This window comes from Mus caroli, chromosome 4 (genome assembly GCF_900094665.2).
Source record: "Mus caroli chromosome 4, CAROLI_EIJ_v1.1, whole genome shotgun sequence".
In the NCBI taxonomy this organism is placed as follows: domain Eukaryota; kingdom Metazoa; phylum Chordata; class Mammalia; order Rodentia; family Muridae; genus Mus; species Mus caroli.
The window spans coordinates 107,657,812-107,679,417 of record NC_034573.1 but is presented as its reverse complement, the minus strand read 5'-3'; the positions used below and the strand labels follow the sequence as shown (position 1 = coordinate 107,679,417).

General features: G+C 48.2%; 1 protein-coding gene across 5 annotated transcripts in view; it reads left to right on the top strand.

Moving 5' to 3' along the window:
- Armh1 (armadillo like helical domain containing 1) overlaps nt 1–20,507 on the top strand; it is a 42,118-nt gene extending 21,611 nt beyond the window's left edge. For all 5 annotated transcript variants that reach the window (XM_021160635.2, XM_029476510.1, XM_021160637.2 and 2 more), the window contains 10 exons: nt 615–781; nt 2,521–2,717; nt 4,140–4,224; nt 17,234–17,356; nt 17,430–17,502; nt 18,343–18,472; nt 18,575–18,652; nt 19,272–19,353; nt 19,440–19,586; nt 20,208–20,507. In XM_021160635.2, coding sequence (XP_021016294.1) covers nt 615–781; nt 2,521–2,717; nt 4,140–4,224; nt 17,234–17,356; nt 17,430–17,502; nt 18,343–18,472; nt 18,575–18,652; nt 19,272–19,353; nt 19,440–19,555 — 1,051 coding nt within the window. In that variant the 3' untranslated portion in view covers nt 19,556–19,586; nt 20,208–20,507. The remainder of the gene's footprint in view (nt 1–614; nt 782–2,520; nt 2,718–4,139; nt 4,225–17,233; nt 17,357–17,429; nt 17,503–18,342; nt 18,473–18,574; nt 18,653–19,271; nt 19,354–19,439; nt 19,587–20,207) is intronic.
- Nucleotides 20,508–21,606: the final 1,099 nt, after the last annotated feature.

The window sequence follows — 21,606 nt, the reverse complement described above, 5'->3', positions numbered from 1 at the left end:
GGGAGAGGAGAGGAGGGCAGGGGAGGGAAGGGGAGCGGAGGGGAAAGGAAGGGAGGGGAGGGAAGGGAAAGGGGAGGGGAGGGAGAGGGAAGTGGGGAGGGGAGGGAGAGGGAAAGGGAGGGAGGTGTGGGGGCTCACACCTGTAATCCCAGTAGTCAAATCTTGCAAGAGGTCACTGCAAGTTCAAAGCCAGCCTAATCCATACAGCAGTGCTGGTCTACATAATGAGACCCTGTCCAACAAAAGAAAAGGCAGGACACAGACCAGAATAGACAAAAACAAGAATGCCTGTTGAAGTTAGGCCCAGTGTTTTCTTGGCTGGGCACAGCAGCACCTGCCTGTAACCTCAGTGACTCAGAAGCTGAGGCAGGGTAGCGAGTTCAAAGCAATGTGGTGAGATGTAATCTAGACATATATATGTGTGTGTATTGAATTGATATATTTTATATTTAATATATCAATAGATTAATATTTTTAAAATCCAAATAATTTTGTCTCTATCTGTGGCTATCTCCTGGGTTAGAGACAAGTGTGTGAAGAGAGTACCTTGGCCTTTGGTTCTGTGCTAAGGAACTCTTCAAGTGTCTTTTCTGTGTGGTCTCCCTTCTGTACAGTAATCGGTACCTGATTGAATTTCTTGAGATCGGAGGTGTCCTAACGCTCTTGGAAATACTTGGCGTAGAGAAGATCAAGGAAGAGGACAAAAAGGAATCCATCAAACTACTTCAGATTATTGCAAACACTGGCAGAAAGTACAAGGAGCTCATCTGTGAAAGCTACGGTGGGTCCCGAGGGCTGAGTCCGTCATGGTGGGCAAGGTGGCTGCAAGCAACAGACGTGCTGGCTGTAGCAGCAGAACTCATGCTTTAAATCATAACCCGAAAGCAGATAGACCTAATTTGGAACAGCCCAGTCTTTTGAACCCTCAGAATCAGACCCATGGTGTATCTCCGAGATACATCTCCAGGAAAGAGTTGGTTTCATTAGCTATTGCCACACCTTGTTAATCATCCTCCAAACAGGGAGGGACCAAATGCCGAAATGTCAGAGCCTTGTGGAGGTCATCTCATTCAAGCCACCCAGGTTGCCCAGGTTGTCCTTGGACTTCTGATCTTGCCTCCAGCTCCCGGGAGCTAGGATTATAAACTCAACATCACACTTGCTTTGGAACACTCTGTATAGACCAAGCTGACCTCAAGCTCAGAGGTCTGTCTGCCTCTGCTTTCCAAGTGCTAGGATTAAAGGTGTGTGCCACCACACCTAGCTTTTGACCCTTCATTTTAAATGTTTTCTTTTCCACACATATATAACAAGCTTTTATTAGGTATTATATAAAATTCTATGTAAAACCACTATGACTAATGTTAGCAACAAAACTGAGATAAGGCTGGGCGTGGTGGCGCACCCCTTTAATCCCAGCACTCGGGAGGCAGAGACAGGCGGATTTCTGAGTTCAAGGCCAGCCTGGTACACAGAGTGAGTTCCAGGACAGCCAAGGCTACACAGAGAAACCCTGTCTCGAAAAGAACAAAAACAAAAACAAAAACAAAAACAAAAATTACTGACTGCCAAGGGGCTGGAGATGGCTCAGCATTGAGTGAGCTTGCAGGTGTCTCTGGTTCCATTCCCAGCAACCACACGGTGACTCACAACCTGGAACTCCGATTCCAGGGGATCCAACAGCACCTCTAGTTTCAGTGAACACCAGGTTCACATGTGATGTACATACATACATATAAGTAAAATTTTAAAAAAAATCTTTCCAGGGATGGTGGCACATGTCACTGGAGAGACAGAGGGGGATCTCTGTGAGTTGAAAGGTTCCAAGTCAGCCTGATCTACATAGGAGTTCCAAAACAGTCAGAGATACCTAAAGACCTTGTCTCAAAAAACCAGAAATAAATAAATGAATACAGCGTGGGCTAGGGAAGTGGTTAGAAGCACTTGCTGCTCTTTCTGAGGAGCTAGGCTCTATCCCAGCACTCACAAAATGGCTCACAACTGTCAGTAACACCAGTTCCAGGAGATCTGAAACCCTCTTCTGACCTCTGCAGGCACCAGACTCAAAAGCGGTGCACAGACATATACACAGGCAAAACACATATAAGCTAAAGTTTATGAATAATAATTATTATTTACAAACAAAAAAGGCACTGTTCTTAAAACAATTACAGTCAGCTGGGCGTGGTGGCACATACCTTTAATCAGGACACTTAGGAGGAGACAACAGATCTCTGAGTTTGAGATCAAACTGATTCACATGGTGAGTTCCAGGACAGCCAGGGATACATAATAAGACTGTCTAGGAAATAAAAAAAAAAAAATTAAAAGCACATTTAAAAACATTACAGTCTGGTGAGAAAGACTTTCTACACCCAGCACAAAACACACACACACAACTGTGCTTTGGTTAAACACGCTCACGAGATGCTCTTAAAGCAATTCGGTAAAGCAATCTTGAGTGGGAATTGTTTTAAACCTAAAGCCTGTCCAATTTATCATTTTCTCTCCTTTGCCTAGGTGTGAGAGCCATAGCAGAATTTCTGGCAAAGTCTAAATCAGAAGAGACCCAGGAGGAAGTACAGATTCTGCTGGAAACGTTGGTTCATGGCAATCCCAAGTACCAGAACCAAGTATACAAAGGCCTGATAGCTCTGCTGCCCTGTGGGTCCCCGAAAGCCCAGCGACTGGCCCTGCAGACTCTCAAGATTGCCCAGGTGAGCTGCAGCTATGCGCTGGAGTTGTGATTCAGGAGCATGCGCGCGTGCGCAGTCTTACCTTTCCCAGCCGGCGCTTCCCACAGACCTAAGAGGTAGAGCTCAGCCTTCCACGCCGGCCTGCGCCACTTCCCACGGCCGAGGCGGGCCATGGAATTCACCTCTCCCGGCAGAGTGATTTGTCCTGTTTGTTTAAGGATCAGAAAGATATTGGCAGACTTCAAAGTGGTAGAGACACGCAATACGGATGACAAGGGAACCGTGGGAAAGATTAAAGGCATCCATTTGACAGGAGAAGCAACACTGGGCTTCTTTGGGAGGCGTGTAAGTGAAGAGGCCAGGTCTCACTGATTGGAAAGGCTTTTTTTTTTCCTTCTTCTTGGCTTCTGCCCTAGAATGTGAGAAGTCAGATTTGGGGGGGGGGGGTTATGGTAGCATCATGCCAAGTAAGGAGGGGAGCGAGCATGGCTTTGACATGAATGGTTGAAACTCTCACAAGTGCCCCCGGAGGATGGGCTGAGGGGAGGCAGACAAAATAGCCCAAATGGTGACAGTAAGGGTGAGTACAGACAAGACCAAGGAGGGTAGACATTTCTGAGACAGATGCAGAACCAAGAATAGACATCAAAGATGCCATCTAGCTTTGGGCTTTGCCAACAGGGTGAGTTATCCGGTGCCAGTGCCGAAAGAGAATGGGTAAAGAGGAGGAACCAGGTTGCTGTGGGAGGACTTAGGTTCGGACTTGGTAAGCGACAGTGGCTCCCAGGTGGCCCTTGGTACCGCTTTGGTCCTGATGCTAAGCTCAGTTTAAAAGCCACTGCCTGGAGCTGCAGGCCACTGGGCCATGGAAAGTCAAAGGCTGACCCTCCGAAGAAAGGCCCAGGACGAAGATATCAGCTTAGGTTTCATAAACAGATTACTAACAAGTGAAGCTGAAGTAAATGAAACGCCCCAGACAGGATTCATCATGTCAGGAGGGAAGGAGAAGGGACACCTCCTAGAGCTGAGCTGAGCCAGTGGGAGGCCACGGTCAGACCTGAGGATTGATCCCTGCAGTCCCGTGCAGTGCCTCCTACAGTGGGCACTTCAGGTAGACCCTTGTTTACACGGCTCTGTCTTCTCACTAGCTGGTAGAGGTAAAGTCTCAAGAGGTAAAAGACAGGTTAACTGAAAGGTGAGATTTCAGAGAGAGATTTACCATCAGAGATGAGTACTTTTCTCCTACCTGTGTCCTCCCTCCCCAAACCGTAGTCACAGACCTCCGTCCTGCATGTCTCAACGGGTAGCCAGGAGATTTGGTTTAAGGCATCTTGAGCTAAAGATTGTCAAATCCTCCCACAGCCTGGCTGTCTATGGGGTCCTCCTTTCCCTTCCTCTAGGCCTAAAGAGTCACCACTCTTGTCCTCTTGTCTGTCTTGCCAGTCAATAGTTGGAGCGACACACCCCAGCATCGTGGACAGTGTGCTGACAGTCCTGAGCACAGTGCACCTGGAGGTCCAGTATGAAGGTAGGGAGACTTCCAGGTCACCAAAGGTGGCAGCGAGGGCAGCTCTCCAAAGTCTCCCTCCGTTCACAAAGAGCCTGTGGTTGAGTGTCCAAAATAACCTTGCCAGAGGGAGAAGGCCAGTTTACTATCAGTCAGCAAGTTCCTCAGAAAATGATGGTCATATTTCATTTGTTTGAGCAGTGGTTGGGACCGGCTAAGTCCAGAGCGCTCTCTCATACGTTTCTCAAGTCTGCACTGAAGCCCTGACTAAGCTACAGTTGTAACTCTGACAGAATGCTCAGCCAGTGTGCACAGGCCTGGGTCGGACTTCAAGCACTGGGAAAACAGAAAAGGAAGCCTAGCACGGTGGTACACACCTCTATCCTCAGCAGTTGGGGGGCTGAGACAGGAGAATCTCAAATTCCAGGCCAATCTCAGCTATGCAGTGCAACTGTCTTGTTGTAGTAAATATTTGATCTCTGCTTTTAGTCATTCAGTTTCCAGATAAAATACACAAAACCTTTATGTTTATGATAAGCTTTAAAGCACTAGAGCTGGGCAGATATTTATCCTCTAAGCTCTGAGAATCTACTTCTCAGGCTGGCAAGATAGCTCAGCAGGTAAGAACACTGACTGCTCTTCTGAAGGTCCTGAGTTCAAATCCCAGCAACCACATGGTGGCTCACAACCATTTGTAATGAGATCTGATGCCCTCTTCTGGTGCATCTGAAGACAGCTAAGTGTACTTTACATATAATAATAAATAAATCTTTGGGCCTGAGCAAACAGAACCGAGCAGGGTTGACCGGAACGAGCAGAGGTCCTAAAATTCAATTCCCAGCAACCACATGAAGACTCACAACCACATGTACAGCAACAGTGTACTCATATACATAAAATAAATAAACAAATCTTTAAAAATAAAAAAAGAATGTACTTCTCTACCAATAACCCCGAGTTATAACTTGCCATATTACATCTGAGCTGCTCTTAACTCCAATTGGCCAACCCTCATGGCCATGTTTTCGTGACTCACCTACCCCGAGGCATCTTCTCCTCCATACATGTGGTCTCCTGACACAGATACCAAGCCTGGGACCTGAAACCCCACCTACTTCTCTTCTGTCCACCTCTAGGCCAGTAGGATCTTTATTCAACCAATAGTTTTAAATTAAGGAGCAAGGTCACATAGTATCACTTGGTGCACACTCCAGGCTTCTTTTGTCCCTGAGGTAATCAGGACCAGTATTTAGCATTATGACATATACAGCAACAGACCAAACCCCACAGCACTGCCTCATAACAAAACAAACAGGAACCACCCTAGAAATGTCGTTCTCAGTAAAAAAAACAAAACAAAACAAAACAAAACAAAACAAACAAAAAGCCAACCAACAAACTAAATAATTTGGACCCTGATGGCAGCTACATTTTCATTTGCTGAGTCGTTCATTTATTGATCTTCCATTGGTCACACCATTTATTTCTCAAAATAAACCTCAGGGTACAGAGCCTGCAACCCACCCAGCTGTCAGCTGGCTTGAGGGAACGGAGGCTAGATGTGTGGTGAGGGTTTCTTTTTTTCCTTTTTTTTTTTTTTNTTTTGGTTTTTTTCGAGACAGGGTTTCTCTGTGTCGCCCTGGCTGTCCTGGAACTCACTTTGTAGACCAGGCTGGCCTCAAACTCAGAAATCCGCCTGCCTCTGCCTCCCAAGTGCTTGGATTAAAGGCGTGCGCCACCACCGCCCGGCTCCTTTCTTTTTTCTTTTGAGACTGTCTCTTAGGCAGTCTAGGCTGGTCTTGAACTCTCTGTCCTCCACCAGCTTCCCAAGAACTGGGATTACAGGCACACAGCACCACACCAGGCCAAGTGTGGTCTTGAACTCATGATTCTCTCAAGTCTACCTTCTTACCTTGGGATGGTGAGCACATGCCACTGCTGTGACCTTAGTGACTGGGTCCTAGAAACCCAACTTGGGCAACAAGAGAATGAAGAAAGATCAGACAGACAGATGGGAACACACACACACACACAGAAGAGCACTCTAAGAGAGATCACCAGCCACAGAGCTTATTTCACACATATTGATTCCAGGAGGCAAGAGTACTGTGCACAGCTGAGAAGGAGGCCATAGGACTCTCCCAGAGGAGCAGGCTGTCAACATCTGGGAGGCAAAAGCCAAGACTGATAGTTTCTGGATACACTGAATAATTTGGATATATTATTCATCATGAATGGCTTTTTCATTAATTTTCTTTTTTGTAAATATTGTTTTTAAATGATAATTATTCTGATTTCTAAGGCCTTTTTTGGCCCACTCTACTTAATTTTCATATCTGAAGAAAGTCTAGGTCTTGGGGCTAATTCAAGGGGACTGAAATATTTGGGGGTAGGACTCAGCCAGGACCGTCAACTCTGGTGACACTTGGCTTCTCCTAACTTGGTGGCTGGGTCGCAAAAAAGGGGCCTCCAAGGACACCCAGTGTGAAGCTGCGGGGCCTTCTGTGGCCAAGCCTCCTAAACAGCATACACACTATCCATCCCAACACTCAGGAGCCAGAGGCAGGCGGATCTCTGAGTTTGAGGCCAGCCTGGTCTATAGAGCAAATTCCAGGACAGGCAGGGTTACACAGAGAAACCCTGTCTCAAAAACAAACAAAAAGTAATAATTCATGAGACCACACACAGTCGCCACATCTCAATGAGAAGAAGGCCAAATAATATTGCAACCAGTCCTTAAAACCACTGCAGAGGGGGTGCTGGATCTGGGCAGTACATGAGGGTAGCACTCTATGGGCAGATAGAATAGGCTCCTCTCCCCTTTCTTGTTCAGTTGCTCAATTTAAAAAATAAAATAAGGACTAGAGAGATGGCTCAGTGGTTAAGAGCACTGACTGCTTTTCAGCTGCTCTTCCAGAGGTCCTGAGTTCAATTCCCAGCAATCACATGGTGGCTTACAAACCATCTATTAATGGGAACCAATACCCTCTCTGGTACACAGGTATACATGCAGATAGAGCATTCATAGATTAAATAAGTAAATCTTTTAAAAATGAAATAAAGTGTGTGTATGTGTGAGTCTGTGTGTGTCTGTGTATGTGTGTGTGTGCATGTGTGTGAGTCTGTGTGAGTCTATGTGTGTGAATGTGTGTGTGTGAGTGTGTGTGTGTGTGTGTGTGTGTGTGTGTGTGTGTGTGTGTGTGTGTGTGTGTAAGAAGACACTGAATCCTCTGGAGCTGGAGTTACAGGCAGTTGGGAGCCAGCCAATATGGAGGCTGGAGCTGAATTCCAGTTTTCTGCAAGAGCAACAAGAGCTCTCAACTTCTGAGCCACCCCAGAAAGCCCCTGGTTTCTCAGTATGTTAATGCAGTTTTCAGAAGGGTGCAAGGTTTGAGTGTGGGTGCCCCTGGGGGATGGGAGGGACAGCCGTGCTTCACCCAGAAGTAGAAACAATGGAGGGAGGAGGCGGGAGGGTGCCAAGAGAGGCCTATGTTCACTGACATCCCAGGCCCTTTATCACACTGCAGACTTTAGAATTTCTCTTAATGACCATCCCATTTAAGCTGAGCCAAAATCAGAACAGAAGACTTCTCCAAAGTGGTCCTGCCTGGAATTTATCTCCATTTAAAACTTCTCTGAAGTGACAAATGACACTTTCCTCTCAGGAGGGATTGCCATTCCAGGAACTGGTGGCAAGCAGGGACTTATCAGAACTAGCAATATCAAGGGACAAAAACGGCCATTCATTGTTTCCCTTCCCTAGAGTGGAGAAGCTAGCGAGGCCAAGGCCCCAAGCCTAAGGCCAGCCTCCTGAGCTAAATTGTAAGGCCCTGTCTCCAAAACCCAGAGCTGGAGGGATGGCTCCTGAGTGAAGGCACACGTACGCCTCCAAGCTTGTCAGCCTGAGCTACTGAGGATACACGTGGCAAAAAAGAACTGACTCCCAAGGATGTCCTGTGACCGCCACAGGAGCATTGTGGCATGTGCACACACGCACACACACACACACACACACACACACACATACTCACATACACACAAAATTGAAAAAAAAAATGTTTGTTTGTTTGTTTCTCTATGTAGCCCTGGCTGTTCTGAAACTCTCTCTGTAGACCAGGCTGGCCTTGAACTCAGAGATCCACCTGCCTCTACCTTTCTGTTGCTGGGATTAAAGGCGTGCGCCACCACTATCCAACAACAATGTTTTATTTCATTTTATTTTACTTTTGAGATACAGTGTCTCACTGTGTAGTCCTACTGGCCTAGAACTCACACAGACTGCCTGTCTTTGCTTCTCAAGTGCTGGGATAAAAGGCATGTGCCACACACCTAGTTAAATGTAAGAATAATCATTATTTTGTGGAGATAGGTGTTTTGCCTGCTACCTGTGGAAGCCAGAAGAAGGCATCAGATTCCCCTGATACTGGCGTTACGGATGGTTGTTAGCTGCCATGTGGGTGCTGGGAATTGTACCCAGGTCCTCTAGACCAGTGCAACCAGCACTCTTAACAGCTGAGCCATCTCTTCAGTACAATGAACGAATGAATGAATGAATGAACGAATGAATGAATGAATGAAATTAATGATTCAGTGGTGGCCTGTTCCCTAGCAAAGGAGAGAGAGAGAGAGAGAGAGAGAGGAACCAATAAAGTTGTTAGTGTCTTTTACAAATAAACTATTAATTGTTGTCTTAGGGACATAAACATTGTGATGTATCCCTTGGTAAGGAGCACACCAATTCACTGTAACTTAGGTTATCAGATGCATGCTGGCCAAAAGATTAACTTGCCGAATGACAATTCACCAAACCACTGCTTAACTGAAGCCATGTGTCCTTCAAAGGTTTGAAAATGGCTTAGCAATTCATATTGGCAGCATTAGTGGAGCCAAAAGAGTTGGCAGAAACCACATCTTCCAAATTCCGAGGCTGTCTTCCCAGCACCCCCTTTCTGACCCATGCTGGCTCTTTGTCTATGTCTCTGGCCCTGCGGACCTCACACCAGCTTCTCAAGAATGAGAAATCAAAGCCATGCAGATGGTCACCTCTTCCTGACCTTTGTCCCGGGCCACCACACAAAGCAGTGACAAACCATCCCTTATAGTGCTGCCATAAAGGGGAAGTGAGAGCTGTTTATGTGAATGTTTGCATAAACCCTCAAAAGCTGTTATCTGTCTGTATATTAGGGATTATTTCTATACTAAAAATCATATCTAAAATTAGCAGTTAGAGACAGTAAAGCTCTCACTACATAGCCCAGGCTGCCTCAAACCCCCTATCCTACTGTCCCTGCCTCCATAATGCTGGGATTACAAACATGGGCCAACACATCTGGCATGTAAGCTTTTACTGTACCATGGTGTTCATGGCTCAGAAATCTGAGAACTGCTTACCTAGTGCTAGATCCGCCCACACCAATCCCTTTTTGAGTCTTTTTTTTTTTTTTGTAACCCAGGGTGCTGGGATTATAGCTGTGCACCACCATACCCAGCTCTGACTTGGGATATTTTGTGAGGTTTCCAGACCAAGATATCAGCCGGGCTGTCTGTCATCTGGGGCCTACAATACCAACACTTGGAAGGCAAAAGTGGTAGGATCTCTGTGAGTTCAAGGCCAGCCTCATCTAGAAATCAAGTTCCAAAACAGCAAAGAGAGAAAGAAAGGGGGGGGGGGAGAAGGGAGAGAGGGGAGAGGGGGGAAAGGGGAAAGAGAGGATAGAGAGGGGGAGAGAGAGAATGGGGAGAGAGGAGAGAGGAGGAAGAGAAGGAGAAGAGATGGGAGAGGGAGCAGAGAAGAAGGGAGGGGTGGAAAAGGGAGGGGACAGGGGAGGGAAAGGGAGAGAAGGGGAGGGGAAGGGAGGAGAGGGAAGAGAGACAGGAGAAAAGAGAGAGAGAGGTCCAAGCGCCAGCAAATTTGCTCAGCAGGTAAAGATGCTTTTGCCTTCAAGTCTGAGGACCTGAATTTGGTCCAAAGGACCCATATGGAGGGGAAAGAACTGACTCTTCTGCCATCCACAGGTCCACTGTGGCGTGCATTTATCCATATACATACACAGTCACACATGCAAAACATAACCAAAGATGAAAACAGCTCTTACACCTGCATGCTGTTCTGCTCGATCCTGTCAGCAAAGTAGGTTCCATCCTTGAATTAAAACCCAACGTGCTGAAGTGGGACCATCCAGCTGGCTCAGCTGCTGAATGCATTTGCTGCCAAACCTGATGGCCTAAGTTCAACTCCCCAAAGGCACGTGAATAGAGGCGAAAACTGACTTCACAAAGTGTCCTCGGAATCCAACACACATGCTGTAACACCTGCATCCCTGCAAGCGTGTGTGTGTGTGTGTGTGTGTGTGTGTGTGTGTGTGTGTGCGCGCGCACACATGTGCGTATGCATGTGAGAGTCCAAGTGTCAAGGTGGAGCATGGCAGCAAGCACCTTTACCACCGAATCTTCTCACTTCTCCAAAACCTACTACTTTTTACAAGTGTGTCACATAAACCCGGTTATATTAGCACTGAAACTGTGACGCTTGGTTTAGCATTTAAAGAGTTTTATTGCCGGGCGTGGTGGCGCATGCCTTTAATCCCAGCACTCGGGAGGCACAGGCAGGCAGATTTCTGAGTTTGAGGCCAGCCTGGTCTACAGAGTGAGTTCCAGGACAGCCAGGACTACACAGAGAAACCCTGTCTCAAAAAACCCAAAAACAAAAACAAAAACAACAACAACAACAACAACAAAAAAGAGTTTTATTATACATTTATCCAGGGTCTAAGTAGATTAGAAACCCCAAGACAAACTTGTTTTCAGTGTCCCCACTTTCCTGACACTCAGGTAGCTGCGTCCCACCCTCACCTGGCAGCATCTTCCCCTCTAGAGCCCGTGATGTTTGACTCAGATCTTAGAGGGCGTTCGCATCCTCTGTGCACAGGCTGGTTGCCTGCTCAGAAGAGGAAGCTGGAGAGATGATTCAGTAGTTAAGAACGTTTGCTGCTCTTCCAGGGAACCCAAGCTGGGTCCCACGTGCAACACACAACTATACCTGGTGTGGGTGCATACATAAAAGGCAAAACACTCAAGCTCATAGAATAAAAATAAGTTCAAAACAAAGCCAAGAACCCTTGCTGTCTTCGTTTGGGTTTCCATCGATGTGAAGAGACACCATGACCATGGCCACTCTTAAGTGGGGAAACATTTCATTGGGGTTGGCTTACAGTTTCAGAGGTTCAGTCCATTATCATCATGGCAGGAAGCAGGGCAGAAATATGCTGGGGAAAGAGCCAAGAGTTCTACATCTTGATCCACAGGCAGCAGAAGGAGACTGTTCCACGTTGGGTGGAGTTTTAACACAGGAGACCTCAAAGCCTGCCCCCACAACACCACACCTACTCCAACAAGGCCACACCTCCTAAGAGTGCCACTCTATATGGCCCAAGCATTCAAACACACAAGTGGCGGGGGAGGGGGTATTCCTATTCAAACCACCGCACTTGCCTAGAAGAGCAGATAGCAGATAACTGAGATAGGTTCACACCTCTCATCCTAGCACTCAAGAGGTGTGGACAGGATGAACAGGATGAATGTCATAAGTTCAAAGCCAGCCTGAGCTACAAAGTAAGATGCTGTCTTTAAACAAACAAACTGGTAAGATCAGTAATTCAAGTTCATACTTAGCTACATAGTAAGCTTGAGTATAGTCTAGCTACAGGAGACTTCAGAGACAGAGACAGTGAGAGAGACAGAGAGACAGAGAACATGTCACCATAACTCCTGGGTCATCAGCACATATGTCACATCCATAGCTTATAATGTTTATACTTTATTGATTTTCTTTATTGTTTAAAAATAACAATAATAACAAGCTGGGTTTGGTCCCAGCACTCAGGAGGTAGAGACAGGGGGAGGATCTCTGTGAATTCTAGAACAGCATAGTCCATGTAGCGCGCTCCAAGACAACAAGGACTATAAAGATAGACCCTGTCCCAAATAAGTAAATAAATAAACAAATACAATAACAATACTGATAATATATTTTTTGTTTGCATTTTGGAGACAGATTTATGCTGCATTATCCAGGATAGCCTTGATCCCCAGCACTTAACCAACCCACTTATCTCAGCTTCTCTCAGCTGAGTCTGACTAGACTTTAAAGTTGTGTGTGTGTGTGTCTGTGTGTGTGTGCACTCACACACACGTGCATGGAGGTCAGATCTTCCTTAGCCACTCTCTTTACATGTTAATGTCTCTAGCTGAACTTGTAACTCACCAAAGTGATGAGCTGGGCTGGCCAGCTTGCCCCTGGGATCTCTGTCTTTAGTTCCCTAGTGCTAAGACTGCAACCCAGCCGCAGTGCTAGCCCAGTTTACCTGGGTGCTGGGGACATGGACTCCATTTCTCAAGCTTGCTTAACAAGTGCATTAATGCCGGGCAGTGGTGGTGCACGCCTTTAATCCCAGCACTTGGGAGGCAGAGATAGGTGGATTTCTGAGTTCGAGGCCAGCCTGGTCTACAGAGTGAGTTCCAGGACAGCCAGGGCTATACAGAGAAACCCTGTCTCAAAAAAGCAAAACAAAACAAAACAACAACAAAAAGTGTGTTAACTGCTGAGCCTCTCCTGCCTTATTTATTTATTTGGGAGGGGGTGTGCATGCCACAGGGATGGCAAGGTCGGGAGATAACTAGCAGAACTTTTCTCCTTCCACCATGCGTCCCTGGGATCCTACTCAGTTGATCAGGCTTGGTTTCAAGTGCCTTTGTCCACTGAACCATCTCATCGGTCCTCCTCAGCTCTTAAAAAGCAATTCTCTGAAAGTATTTTTATCTGGGCATGGTGGCATGTGTCTGTAACCGCCGACGATGGAGGCGGTAGCAGGAAGCCTGCCACAAAATGAAGGCCAGTTTGATCTAACAGTGAAGGCTCCGTGTCTAATAATTAATCCATCTATTTTTAGTGTTTCAGCATTGGTCTTTGAATACGGTGTAATTAAAAATGTACGAGTTAATCTATTTTTAGTGCTTCAACATTAGTATTTGAATAGAATGTAGTTAAAAGGGCAGCAGAACACTCAGGAATCAGAGAGCATGTGACTGGTCAAGTACAGCCTGCAAGGATATTCCGGTGGAAAAGAAAGAAAATTTATGCTAAAGCGTGCTTCCTCTGTGCAGCCAGCAGGTGGCAGTCTCGTCCAGAAGTGCACAGTAAACCGGTTTCCCAAGACTCTAGCAGCAAAGAATTCCTCTCCTGCCTCAGACGAGGGTGGGCACCTTGGAAGTGGCTGCACGTGTACACCAGCTTTAGATTTAGTCTGTTCGCTGTCAAGGCATGATCATCTTCATCTGTAAAACGATTCATAGACAGAGTAACAGAAAAAAACCTCTGTAGAATCCTACAGAGTATGAGGCTGAAGGGAGGTGCTGGTTAACTGAACTTTATGTAGAGGCATTCAGGCTTCCAGTTATGGAGGAACAGGAGGTGGCTGCTCATTACAGAAGGTTGCTGGGAAGAGGCACAAAAGGAGGATGGCCCGTTACACAAAGTCCCTAGACAAGAACCACCTGTGATGCAATCCGTCTGGGCAGGTGTCAGACCCCAACCTCTTCTGTCATGAAAAGATCTTCCCTAAGCAAAAAGGAGGTGTAGTGGCTATTCTTGGTTGTCAACTTGACTATATTTGGAATGAACTACAATCCAGAATTGGAAGGCTCACCAGTGACCCTTATCTGGAGGCTTGGAGATCCTTATCTGGATCTTGGTATGGAGATCTTGAGCCATAGTGGCTATGGATTCCAGAAGATTAAATCTCCTAGTTTAAGGAGATTTAATCTGGGCTACACCTTTCATCTGGGATTAAAGGTGTGGTGGAACACACCTTTAATCTGGGTTACACCTTCTGCTGGAGACAATATAAGGACATTGGAAGAAGGGAGTCTAGCTCTTGCTCCTTCGCCTGCTTGCCGTGTGAGACTGAGTAACTGCTAGATCCTTGAACTTCCATTCACAGCTGCGACTGAACCATTGTTGGGAATTGGGCTGCCGACTGTAAGTCATCAATAAATTCTTTTACTATATAGAGACTATCCATAAGTTCTGTGACTCTAGAGAACCCTGACTAATACAGGAGGGTGCGTCATAGAAAAGCTTGTGCGTAGCCACTGGCTGGCTAAGACAGATTTCCTTCATAATGTCAGCCCCTTTAGCAGAAGGGCAGCCTTCCAGACCTGTTCCCATCTACAAGAGGCCGTGCAGCTTCTCTGATGACCAACTCTGATGCTGGGCATGGTGGCACATGCTTTTATTCCCAGCCCTCAGGAGGCAGAGGCAGGTGGATCTCTGAGTTCAAGGCCAGCCTGGACTACATAGTTAGTTGGTTCTAGGCTATCTGGGACTATGTAGAAAGATCCTGTCTCAAAAAAAACAAACAAACAAACAAACAAAAAAAAACACAGTAGCAAAAAGCAATTCTAAAATGCCAAAGCCAAACACACACACAGACACCTGGGATGGAATATTTTATTCTCCCGCACACACGGGATATCCAACTTATTTTGTTCCTTTGTTTTGTTTCGAGACAGGATTTCTCCATGTAGCCCTGGCTGTTCTGGAACTCACTCTGTAGACCAGGCTGACTTTGATCTCAGAAATCTGCCTGCCTCTGCCTTCCAAGGCAGAGGTGCAAGGCGTGCGCCACCACCACCTTTGGATACTTGGCCACTTGTAGGCCCTTTTGCCACAGGAACATTGACCCTGGTAGAAGCTTTCCTGCTCACTGGCCCCCTAACAAGGCCACTTGCCCTCAACTTCTTCATCTGTTCAGAGGGATCAGCAGGAAAGCACGAGGCATCCTGGTGCAGACAGGGACACGAAGTAAGCAGTGGCCCTCCAGCTCCTGAGTGTTGCTCTTATAGGCACGTGCTGCCTCATTCAGCTTCAGGCTGTGGGCCTTCTGGACTTGAGAGATGACTCTTTCCTCTTGAACTAAGTGTCCATGGCATCCACCTTATATCTGCTGAGCACTGCCACCTCTATCTCCTCAGCACTGGTCCTGTAGCGAGCGCATGCTCCATCCGGGTTGGCCAAGGGGTGGGGATGAGTCCGTAAAGTGCTTGCTCAGAGAGCAAATGTCTCAGCAGAGAGGCAGGGCCCTGCTTCTCTCTCTTTGGGTATAACCAGTGACAGCTGTGAACTTTTACAAAACACAATCAGAAATGGCTGGGTGAGGAAATCTTCATTTGTCCCAGGAGCTGCAGGCATTATAGTTACATAACCAATGGAAGATGAAGCCTTCAGTGTAAAGTGGGTTTGGCAGAAGTAGATATTTATCTCCTGGAATATCTGACTATGTTGCAGAACCTGCTGCTCCCAGCCAGGAATTTATCATAAACATATCTTCTTACACTCCTTTGGAGCCTGGGCACCCACCCAGTCACTTCTCTTCACATCTCAGGCATAGACATATTTCCCAGGGTGCACTGGCATCGCTGTGGCATCCTGCTCTAACTGGCAAAGTGACGCACAGTCCAATAAAAGGAGTCAAAGCGTTCAGACCCAAACGCATCCCCATCGACCCAGCAGCAGAGTGAGTAAGAAACACTGGAGAGTCTGGGACTCTGGCCGCTGCACACAGTGGCTGCCAAGCATTCAGAGGTTCTTGTTTTGTTTACATAAAGTTTGGGAGATGCCTGAGAGGCTCCAAGTGCTCTGCAGGACCCCAGGGCTGGACCCTGGCCCTGTACCGTGTTTTCGGATCTGTGACTCCAGGTCAGAACGTTAATCAGATGGGCAGGCCAAATGCAGTCTCTTGTCCCAGCACTCGGAAGGCAGAGGCAGAAGGATCTCTGAGTCTGGTCTACATAACAAGCCCCAGTCCAGCCAGGGCTACATACCCTAGGCCCCCATCCATTACAGTAACAATAACAACCGAGCCACCTCTGAGCATCAAGAAGTGTCAGGGGCTGCACATCAGAACTGACTTTGAGGGTACCCTGGAAGATCTCTATGAAACACACAATCCAGAAACGTGGCCGGCAGGACCAAGAGGACAGTGGGTGGCTGTTAGCACTGTCGTCTTGTCTTGGTTTCCATTCGTTGGTCTGAGACAGAGTCTGACTGTGTAGTCGAGATTTGTCAGGAATTAGCTATATAGGGCTATCCTCAAACTCAACGCTCCTGCCTCTGCCTTCCTCAGCCTCCCAAGTGCTTAGAGCACAAGCTTGTTCCACTGTACCGAGCTGCATAAGAAGTGTTTCTCCTTTTTGTTTGTTTGTTTTTTGTTTTGTTTTGTTGATTCATTAAAAAAAAAGTTTAGTTAGATAGAGGGTCTTTTTTTTTTTTTTTTTTTTTTTTGGTTTTTCAAGACAGGGTTTCTCTGTGTATCTCTGGCTGTCCTGGAACTCACTCTGTAGACCAGGCTGGCCTCAAACTCAGAAATCTGCCTGCCTCTGCCTCCTAAATGCTGGGATTAAAGGCGTGCGCCAACACTGCCCGGCGATAAAGGGTCTTGATCTACCTAAAGCCTAAACCATGCTCAAATTCAAAATCCTCGTGCCCCAGCATCTGGAGTGCAGAGACTGCAGGCATCTCCCTATAGGAAGTATTCTGTGGAAGAAGCAGATGTTGTGGCCACCTTTCCTAGCTACTTCTGAAGATGTAGCTAAATGCTTGCCTAGAATGTAGGAGGCCCTGAGTTTGACTCCTAGGGACCAGGTTTTTAAAAGGTAAATGTAATCTGTTCTAACCCAGCCCTTTCTTCCTCTACAAACCTGAATCCCTTCAAGCTAAAGGCAGCAGCTCTTTTCTGTGGGCCTCAGATCCGCAGCTCTGACCTCCATGTCTTCCTTCCCTCTGACTCCTACTCTTACTGGTATTTAATCATGGGCTCCAGAATGGCAGGAAGGATGTGTAACCTCCCCCCATAAGGTCTTACCAGTACTGAGCAGCAGAAGGTACTAGGAAAGGTGACAGAGGCAGCAGGGTAAAAGGTATGGTAGGTTTGGAAGGACACAAGGCCTCCCCAGCATCTCTCTCCTCTTCCAGCCATCGAGCTGATAAAGGACCTGATCCACTACGACGTGCGCTTGCCTCTGCTCAAGGGCCTCGTGGCGCTGCTCATCCCACCAGTCAAGGAGACATCCAAACTGCAGGCCAGGATCTTCAGTGGTAGGACTCCTCCATGGGACTGCCCCCTGGACGTGGGAAAGGCTTCCTGGCTGACGGCCCCTCATTTCTTCAGACTCTTCGATTCTCCAGACCACAACCCAGCTACCAGTGTTCCTGCAGCAGGCTGCAGCTGCCAAGACTATTGGGTAGGGCTGCAGTGGGAGTGGGTGATTGCAGCAAGCTAAGCTGGACAATGCAAGCCCATGCATTTATCTGCCTCCTGCACGCGAGGATTAAAGGCGTGTCACCATCCCTGGCTCATAGATAGATAGATAGATAGATAGATAGATAGATAGATAGATAGACATGCACCACTCAGGAGGCAGAGATGAGTGGATCTCTGTAAGGTCAAAACCATCCTGGTCTACATAGAGAGTTCCAGAACAGCCAGGACTACATAGTGAGACCCAGTCTCAAAAAAAGAAAAACAGTAGTGTGGGTATGGGCTTCTCAAGGAAGAATTGTAGATTACTGATGTATGTATGTATGTGTGTGTGTGTGTGTGGTGTGTGTGTGTCAGAGAGAGACACAGAGACAGAGACAGAGAAGGTTTCTCTATAACATAAAGTCTATGTAGCCATGGTTGTTATGGAACTCTCTACATAGACCAAGCTGGCCTGGAACTCACAGAGATCTACCTGCCTCCATCTCTGCCTCTGCCTCTGCCTCTGCCTCTCTGCCCCTCTGCCCCTCTGCCCCTCTTGCCCCTCTTGCCCCTCTGCCCCTCTTGCCCCTCTGCCCCTCTTGCCCCTCTGCCCCTCTGCCCCTCTGCCCCTCTTGCCCCTCTGCCCCTCTTGCCCCTCTGCCCCTCTGCCCCCCTGCCTCTGCCCTTTCTGAATGCTGAGATTAAAGGCATGGGCTGCTAATCCTCCCTCTGCTGGAATTCTTGTTTCTCAGCTGGAGAGAGGCTTCAAACTTGGGGTTGAGGGGCTCCTTTGCCTTCCTACGTCCCCACATTTTTTCTGTCTTTTTTCCTACCTCACAAGGATCCTGGCACACAATGACTTGAACTTGGCAGTGGAGCTGCTGAACCTGCGTGTGATCCATGGCCTGATGTCGGCCATGGGTAACACTGACCACAGCAATAGCCAGAGGCTAGCCAGCCTCACACTGGAGGTATGAGGGCTGGGGTGGAGCATGTGGCAGACTGCAGGACACGGACAGTCAAGTCTGCAGATACCCACACTGTCCTGTCACCCGGCCCACCCTCTGCCGCAGTACTTTGTGCAAATGTTCCCATTGGTGGAGGAACAGGTCCGCAAGTCCATGGGGGACGAACTCTACCATCTCTTCCTTGTAAGTACTTCCATTCCCACCAGCCGCAGCAAATGCCCAGGACAGAACAGTGCCCCTGTGCACAGAATGAATCTTGTCTCCTGGCTTGGGCCCCCTGGCTTGGACCCCATCCCCACCCCTACACTGTCTTCTTGTCCCCTCCCTGCCCTAGCCAGTAAGCTGGAAGCAGGATCTCTCTGCCTAGGCAGTTCTGCTCGCGGTAACCCTTCCTCCCTAGCCCAGCTCCAGGGGCACACTGCTCTGGTGCCCAGCCCCAGCTCCAGGGGCGCACTGCTCTGGTGCCCAGCCCCAGCCCCAGGGGCGCACTGCTCTGGTGCCCAGCCCCAGCCCCAGGGGCGCACTGCTCTGGTGCCCAGCCCCAGCCCCAGGGGCGCATTGCTCTGGTGCAGCCCCAGCCCCAGGGGCGCACTGCTCTGGTGCCCAGCCTCAGCCCCAGGGGCGCACTGCTCTAGTGCCCAGCCCCAGCTCCAGGGGCGCACTGCTCTGGTGCCCAGCCCCAGGGGCGCATTGCTCTGGTGCCCAGCCCCAGCTCCAGGGCGCACTGCTCTAGTGCCCAGCCCCAGCTCCAGGGGCACACTGCTCTGGTGCCCAGCCAGGCTCCTGCTGCTTCTCTCCCCAGAATGACGCCGAGATCCTGTACACAAAAATAGACAGTATTCAGGCGGACATTTTGGCAGCCAACAAAGTCAATGCTACCACAGGTGAGCAGCGGGTAAGGGGACCCAGAGCCCTCCCTGTCAGGGCCAGCCATCAGGCTCACTCTGGCTTTTGCTGCGTGCAATGTTAGACAGCTGCGACTGCATTGACAACAGCTCCATCAGCTTCTCCCCGGGCTCCAACGATATGAATCAGAGGGGCTGCACCAACGACTTTGAGAAACTTCATTCCAAGTCCAAGGAGTGACAGAGCCCTGTGGCAAGCCAGGAAAGCTAAGGTTGTGCCTTGTGGAAGCCTGCCTGACTGCCAGGAGGGTGGCATTGAGGAAGGTGCCATCTGGCCCTGGGTGGGAAGCTGAGTATTAGAAAATGCAGGGCGGGAGGAGGATGCTGTTTCTGCAGAAGGGTCTAATAAAGAGTCGTGATGCTATCCGCCGCACTGTGTGGCGTGAGCAGAAAGGAGATCTATGAGAGCTGGGGAATAGGGTTGAGGAGTGCTCTTACTTATCCAAAGCAAGTCCCAGGGGAACGGTCACCAAGACTCTGCAAGGGCTCCAGGGCATACTGTGGCCTTAATAGAGGCCCCATCTCCTCTTAATCCTCTAAGGCAATGGTTCTCAGCCTTCCTAACATTGCGACCCTTTAATACTATGCAATGGTGACCCCAACCATAAAGTCATTTTTATTGCTCTTTCACAACTGTGATTTGTTACTGTTATGAACCATAAGTATCTGAGTTTTTCATAGTCTTAGGCAACCCCTGTGAAAGGGTTGGCAACCCCAGGGGTCATGATCCACAGGCTGAAAAACACTGCTCTAAGTCTCTCCTCCCCGCCCCTTTCTCTTCTACCTTTTGCTTTGCTTCTGTTTCCTGTTCCCTCAACCCCTTCTGTTTGCAGACATTTAGCTCTCATTGTCTCTGAAACAACTCCAGATACAAACACCTTTCCCAGTTTTCCTCGCAGTCGCTCTTCCTTCCTGTAAGTCAACACCAGAGTGTTCCTTGAAGTCTCTTCAGAATCTTCATCTCTAACCATCTGCTGACCTCCCAAGTACTTTGACTGAGCCATCCACACTCCTGTTCCTGCCACCCGCACCCCCACCCCTAGTCTCTTAGGCTGCCTTGCATGGTACCAAGGCCCAAGCCCAGATCGTTTCTACTTTTTATTTTTGAGGCAAAAATATAATAAAACTAAGTTTACGAGGCTGGCTTTGAACATTAGATCTTCTGCCGACTGGAATTACAGGCCTGTGCCACCGGACCCAGCTAACTCGGCTTCGTGTTTCAGTTTGATTTCCTTTGGGCTCTCTTGCTCTCCCCGTTGCTTTGAGTGTTTTGTTGGGGATTCTGTTCATTTTGGTTTGGCTTATGTTTGTTGCTGTTAGATTTTGCCCGATATTTCTCTTTTTTTCTCCAGCCAGGATCTCAGTGTATAGTCCTGGCCATTCTGGAACTCATATAAAATTTCTGTCTGCATCTGCCTCCTGGGTGCGGGGATTAAAGGCACACACCAGTGCACCTACGTGGGAGGTTCATTCATGTCAGCAGAGTAGGAGAGGACCTAAGCAAAGAATACCGAAGCGTTGCTTTGCTGCATTGGTTGGGTTTATTCCTTTTGAGAGGGTGGGGCTACTTTCTTGCTTTGTTTTTAAGAGAGTTTCTTCCTGGAACTCACTCTGTAGACCAGGCTGGCCTCGAACTCAGAAATCCGCCTGCCTCTGCCTCCCAAGTGCTGGGATTAAAGGCGTGCACAGCTGCCCGGCTCCTTTAAGAGAATTTCTTTCTTTTTTTTTAATTAGGTATTTTCTTCATTTACATTTCCAATGCTATCCCAAAAGTCCCCCATGCTCTCCCCACCACTCCCACTTCTTGGCCCTGGCGTTCCCCTGTACTTAGGCATATAAAGTTTGCAAGACCAATGGGCCTCCCTTTCCACTGATGGCCAACTAGGCCATCTTCTAATACATATGCAGCTAGAGACACGAGCTCCAGGGGGTACTGGTTAGTTCATATTGCTGTTCCACCTATAGGGTTGCAGATCCCTTTAGCTCCTTGGATACTTTCTCTAGCTCCTCCATTGGGAGCCCTGTGTTCCATCCAATAGCTGACTGTGAGCATCCACTTCTGTGTTTGCTAGGCCCTGGCATAGCCTCACAAGAGAGAGCTATATCAGGGTCCTTTCAGCAAAATCATGCTAGTGCCGGGCGTGGTGGCGCACGCCTTTAATCCCAGCACTCGGGAGGCAGAGGCAGGCGGATTTCTGAGTTCGAGGCCAGCCTGGTCTACAAAGTGAGTGC